This window comes from Pteropus vampyrus, unplaced genomic scaffold, assembly GCF_000151845.1.
Source record: "Pteropus vampyrus isolate Shadow unplaced genomic scaffold, Pvam_2.0 Scaffold36, whole genome shotgun sequence".
NCBI lineage: Eukaryota > Metazoa > Chordata > Mammalia > Chiroptera > Pteropodidae > Pteropus > Pteropus vampyrus.
In genome coordinates this window covers 11,784,244-11,790,735 of record NW_011888817.1, presented here as the reverse complement: position 1 = coordinate 11,790,735, position 6,492 = coordinate 11,784,244, and the positions used below count along the sequence as shown (strand labels likewise).

General features: G+C 50.1%; 1 protein-coding gene across 1 annotated transcript; it reads left to right on the top strand.

Annotated features, from left to right (window-relative positions):
* Positions 1 to 888: 888 nt before the first annotated feature.
* CUNH1orf216 (chromosome unknown C1orf216 homolog) lies at positions 889 to 5,967 on the top strand. Its single transcript, XM_011357965.2, has 2 exons — positions 889 to 1,123; positions 3,207 to 5,967. The coding sequence occupies exon 2, from the start codon at positions 3,212 to 3,214 to the stop codon at positions 3,899 to 3,901; it is 690 nt and encodes a 229-aa protein (XP_011356267.1). The 5' UTR covers positions 889 to 1,123; positions 3,207 to 3,211; the 3' UTR covers positions 3,902 to 5,967.
* The last annotated feature ends 525 nt before the right edge of the window (positions 5,968 to 6,492 follow it).

Genomic DNA, 6,492 nt, shown 5'->3' with positions numbered 1-6,492 from the left:
TGGAATCTAAGGAACAAAAAGAACAAACTAATCAAAAACAGACTCACAAATATAGTGGACAATTTGGTGACGGACAGAGGGGAGGGGTTTTGGGGGCTGGGTGAAGGGTTAAAGAAGTACAAATTAGTAGTTGGTAGTTGGGCACGAGGATGGGGAGTAAGGCACAGGGAATGCAGTCAGCATTAATATGATGGCTAAATGGAGGGCCAGGGGAGGGAGGGAGCAATTGTCGGAATCGTTTTATGAACAATACAGATGTCTAACCAATGTACTGTATACTTGAAACTAATTTAAATAAATAAAATTTTTAAAACGTAGCTCTCATACGTGGCTTTAATAATTAAGCATAAAATGAATACATAATTTCCAATTTGTGATAGATGCTATGAAGAAAAGGAACAAAGTGCCCAGGGATGATATAAAAGGGGGTCAGAGAAGGTTGATCTGAGAAGAGATCTGAAATATGAGAGAGGGGAAGAGAACGTTAGGCAGAGGATATAATGTGTGCAAAAGCCCCACGGCAGAAAGAAGCAAGCGTCAGGCACGAGTGCTTGAGGTGGAGCGCAAGGGCTGAAGCAGGAGAAGCAGATAGGGTAGGATGCTCAGAGAGGCCTGAGGCTGCTGCTGCCTTAAGGATTTACCCTGCAACGGGGAAGCTAATGAGGGTTTTTCAGCAGGAGGATGGTGACATGATCAGTTTTCATTTTGAAAACGTCACTGTATCTGCGGTGAGATAAGCCGATCGGAGAGGCCCAGTGAATGCAGTTAGGAAATAAAACTGGACCTACAGGCCTGGGTCAAGGCTGCGGGAGGCGAAGGAGGGGAAGGAGGGGAAGCGGTTTCTGCGTTGGCCCCCCGCACGCGCGCGCGCGCGTCTCGGCAGGAAACCGAACCAGCCCACGTGGGCCAGGCCGCCCCGCCCCGCGCGCTGACACCTCCCGGCTCCGCAGTCCGCGCCTGGGGCTGGGCGCGCTCTCGGGCACCCCGCACCCCGCACCCCGCACCCCACGCCCAGGTCCCTCTTGACATCCAGGCCGAGGGACCCTTCAGCCCGGAGGGTCAAGTTCTCGCCGCCGGGAGTGCAGCACCAGAGCCAGCAGCGCAGAGAGGACGCCTCCAGGCGGTGAGTCCGAGCCCAGGGCGGGGAGGGTGGGGGGCTCTGCGGACCAGAGGGAAATCGCAGCCTCCGCCCAGCTGCCGCATACGAGGGGATTAGGGAGGGATGGTTTCTATCCTGCTCTGGGGATAGCCTCCCTCTTCCGCAGGGCCAAGCAGGAAGGGAGGCCGCTTCTCCTCCTCCTTACAGAGCTAACTTTCCCCCTACCCACCCACTCCCACCCCGGCCAACTGCAGATTAGCTTGGAGAGAAGCCTTATCCTGGGGTGTCTGGGTTCCCATTTTACCGTCTACGAGAACCCTGTTATTCGCAGCACCACCCCTGTTGCATCCCAGCTTCCCTCACGGCCCCGCCCAAGTTTAGGGAAAAGAAAACATTTGGGTGGGGAAGATATCCAGGCACCTGGCTTAGCTGAGAGTTCGTAGGTTATAAAAGACTCACCCTACACCATTCCCCCCAGGCTTCTGCCCACTACTGGATGTGGGGAGGGTCCTTGCCACTTCCACTATCCCTCACTCTTACCGATCCCTCATTTTTCTAATCCTACTGATAATGTGGTCAGTAGAAACCTCTTGCCAATTCGAACCCTAATTTTGGTAGAAGCCGATTGTTGGGGAGGAATTAGGAGTATGGTCTACCCTCCCTCCAGGCCTCAGGTTGGAGCAAGCTACAGGCAGGGACACAAGATAGGAGGCATGGAGGGAAGGGGAGAAGGTCCTAAGAGAGGCTTGTTAGTGTGTGTGTGTGGGCTTCTCCTTGAGCAGTCAGCAGAAGCCTCCTACTACTACTGGCCCCTTTTTCCTGAGCATAGATAGCCCACTACAGTCCCCTCCCTCTTTCAACAACTATGGTCTGACACCTGCTTAGTGCCAAGCTCCATGCGGGCTCCTGCAAATATTCTAGAGGATGGAGAAGTTCCACGTCTAGTCAGGGAGCCAGATTTATAAACTATTATAAGAGAGTTTTTAAAAAATTGAATAGACATTTACTGACCATCAACTATGTGCCAGTGACAAGAAACAAACATGAATAAGACAGTATGTACTCAGGGCGACGGGGACCCAGAGGAAGCCAGAGTCCATTGTGTTTGTTTGTGTATATTGGGGCAGTGGGGAGAATATCAGGACCGCTTCAGAGAAGTGGGGATATTAGAGCCGAGTTTTGAATTACAAAAAGAAATTTGTTGGGTGGACAAGGGGGGACCTCAGGGGGAGGGGAGAGGAAAGGTATTGCAGGCAAAGGGAATTGTGTAAGGAGAATAATGGTGCATTCCGAGATCTCTGAGCACCTTGGTATGGTGGGAGGGGCAGAGTGGCAAGAGGCAAGTCTGCAAGGGTAAAGAGGGACCAGATGAAGCACAGCTCTGTAGGCCATGTAGGGATTTAGCAGGAGTTTAGGAAGGGCACTCTGAGCTGTGACCAGTGAAATATACATTTTTCACTGGAGGCTGAGAGATCAATGAAAACGCTGTGGCAGTCAGTAATCCAGGTAAGAAGTGGTCTGAACCAAGTGAAAGTGAGGGGGAGATGTATGTAAATAAACACAGAGGTTTTTAAGAGGAAGAATTGTTAGAATTTGGTGGCCATTGAGGTGGGGGAAGGAAGCAGAATGAGGAGTCCAGGATGCGCTCAGGTTTCTGGCTGGAGTGACTGAATGGAGAGTGGGGCCAGTTTGCTGAGGACACTGAAAGTGGTGAGTTGATTTGGACATGTAGAGTTTGAGGAGCCTGTGGTTGGTTGCAGAGCTGGATATCAGTTGGATCTGGGCTGGAGACAGACCTGAGAGTCACCAACACGTGATGGCTCTTGAAGCTACAGCAGAGCAATGAGATCATCTGGGGAGAAGTATAGAATGAGAAGACAACCTGCCTCAGAGAGCTGAAGGAAAACTTTCTGCAGGAGACTGAGAAGGAACAGTCAGAGAAAGAGGAGGAAAACCAGGAAAGGAGGTGTGACCAGAGTCCAGGGAAAGGGACTGAGAGGGAGCAGCCATGCTCACTCTCTCTTCTTTGTCCCTGCAGCTCGGTCACCTCAACTCAGGCACCCCACTCTGTCCTGCTCTGACTCATTCTTCTGCTTCCCCTCTACAGACCAGATGTTCGCCATCCAGCCAGGGGTAGCTGAGGGGGGCCAGTTCCTGGGAGGCCCACCTCCTGGAGTATGTCAGCCTGAGTTCCACCCAGACAGCAACTCCAACTTCGTGGCAAGTGCCAAGGATGCCAATGAGAATTGGCATGGGATGCCAGGCCAAGTGGAGCCCATCCTGAGGAGGAGCTCCTCCCAGCTGCCCTCTGACAAGCAGGCCTTCCAGGCCCCTGGACTTCCTGAGGGGGAGGTCCGCAGCCCACCAGAGGGGGCGGAGATCCCCAGAGCTGAGCCAGAGAAGATGGGTGGTACTGGCACAGTCTGCTCCCCTCTGGAGGACAACGGCTATGCCAGCAGCTCCCTGAGCATTGACAGCCCTAACAGCAGCCCTGAGCCTGCCTGTGGGACCCCTCGAGGCCCTGGCATTTCAGATCCTCTTCTGCCCTCAGTGGCCCAGGCTGTGCAGAAGCTGCAAGCTCAAGAGCGCTACAAAGAACAAGAAAAAGAGAAGCACCACATGCACTTGGTGATGTACCGTCGCCTGGCCCTGCTCCAGTGGATCCGCGGCCTGCAGCACCAGCTGGTTGACCAGCAGGCCCGCCTGCAGGAGAGCTTTGACACCATCCTAGACAACCGAAAGGAACTTATCCGCTGTCTCCAACAGAGGGCAGCGCCATCCAGGCCCCAGGACCAGGGTTAAGTGTGTACCTCCACGGCATGGCAAGGGTATATGCATATATTTGCAGGCATGTGTGTGTTTGTGTACAGGTACATGATTATTAGCTGATATGAGTGCAGGTAAGCATAAGTGAATATGTATGTGCTAATATGTAGGCGGATATATGCAGACATGTGTGAATCAGCACCTGTGCATCACCTTGTGTGTTGTGTGTACACACAAGCTAACTTATGTGCAAGCCTATGTATGAGTGTGTCCATCTGTGTATGTATAGTATGTATGTAAGAGGGAGTAAATTTGTATATGCATGCGAGGACAGGTATTCAACAGTGTGTATATGTGCATGAATGAGGATATACAGTTGACCCTTAACAACACAGATTTGAACTGCGTAGGTCCACTTACATGTGGATTTTTTTCAGCAAATATATACATACAGTACTGTAAATGTATTTTCCTTATTACTTTCTTAATGACATTTTCTTTTCTCTAGCTTACTTTATTGTAAGAATACAGTATATAATCCATATACAAAACATGTGCTAACCAACTGTGTTATCAGTAAGGCTTCTGGTCAATAGCAGGCTACAAGCAGTTAAGTTTTGGGGGATTCAAAAGTTATACATGGGTTTTTGACTGTTGGGGGTCAGCACCCCTAATCTCTGCATTGTTCAAGGGTCAACTATATATGCAAAAGATGCGTGTGCCTATGAGTGAGTTTGAGTGTGCAGTCTTGTGATGGGTGTATGTGAGTGAACCTTCGTGTGTGCAGGCCTGTGGGTAGGGGTGCATGTGCACAGGTGCAGCAATGGGAAGTATATATCAGGAGCATGTGTATTTGCAGGCAGACTCCTGAGCAAGTGTGTGCAAATATATATTCAATCGCACATGTGGGGCATCCATCTACCCATATACCCTATGCTACCCATGGCCTGCCATAGCCTTTTTTCTCCACGGGATCCCACTGCTCCCTGGAAAGAGTGATACCTGCTTTCATTTATCTGATGGTTATGGATGATCCATTCTCCTGGGATTTCCCAGGCCACCGCTCCTTTTCCCTCCCCTCACTCCCCCCAGGCCTTGCTCTACTAAGGCTGTTGTTCCTGATGATGGATTTTCTGTAGGTAGTAGCTGCTTTGACCTGCCATGGCTCTTTGGCCACAATTTTGCCAGAGCGATTGGTAGAGAATTAGTATCAGGGAGGGGAGCTGGGGGTGGTGATCAACACCATGGCAGGGAAGGGGGCGGGATCAGAGAAGAAGAAGATGATAGAGGACTGTCCCTTTTGAACTCTGCTTTTGGGCATATGGGAAATGGGGATGGGGGTATAATGATAGCAGAATCCTGTGAAGAATAGAATAATGAGAATTCTAAGATACCAGTTCCAAGCAAACCACACTTCTCCACTGCGAAGGAGCTGTTGCAGACCATATTGATTTAAGCTTCTGATGAAAAGGAATGTGTGCTTATAAGCTTGCAAGGAATGGACAAGGTGTTCCTAAGTTGCTGGGGAAAATCTCACTTCCTTCTTTGTGCCTCTACTTGCTATGTCTCTCTGGCTTTAGCAAAACTGGATGTTGAATTAGTTTGGTCCGTTTCCCTGAAGTCAGACTGTTGGGGCCAGAAGGAGCCACAGTTTGGCTTTCAAGGTGAGCAGGGGGCAGTGTCAGCCCAGCCTCTGGAAGCTCTTAGATATTGGGTCTTATCCCCTTCCACCACTGCATAGCCCTTTAAATGGGGATTGACAGTCTCCAGCTGAAGCTCTGAGAGTTGCAGAGCTGGTGAGTTCTGGGGAGAGCCAAGGACTAAGGTAGCCAAGCTCTCTGTTTTGCTTCTGGGAGCCAAGAGGATGTAAGATCCTGATGGGTGAGCAGTGGCATTGAGGTCACCAACTCTGCCTCTGACCTTCAGTCTTCCTATCTGCAAAATGTGGGGGCTCTTTCTGACTATCTCTAAAGAGTTCCATTCCTGACAGGTGGGTGGGTGAATGGGGAGTGAGGCTGAGCAATGAACCTGGGGACTTTGTGTCTATAACTCTTGCATGTTGAGTGTGAACCAAGATAAATAAACTGGGCCAGAGAAATGCATTTCTTGAGTTTGTGTTTTTATTCTACCTGTTGTCTGGTGGCCTCTTTTCCACATCGTGTGAACTCCCTTTTTGAGCAGGGCTCTGAGCTGGGGTTTGGATACAGAGGAAGACACTGGGGAAGAGATTCAGCCTGCTATGGCTGACAGTCTGGTGGTGGGGAGAGATCGCTCCTCAGGGGCCTCTCAGATTGACAGGAGACACTTGGCCTCTGCCGAGAGCCCTATTTGAGACTGTCCTTGTCCTAAGGCACCTTTGGTTCTGAAAGGGGAGCATCGATGGTGAGGAACACATACACCCCCACCCCACATTGCTTTCTGTCTCTGTGACCTTGGGTAAGTCACTTAATTTCTCTTGACCTCAGTTTCCTCATCTTAAAAGGGAAGAATTAGTAATAACTACCTCCTAGGGTTGTTGCAAGAATTAAGTGAATATATAATATGTAAAACACTTAGAACTTACCTGGCACATAGTAAACTACATTAATGAAAGTTATATAGTGCTTTCGTGATGCACACTTCACTTT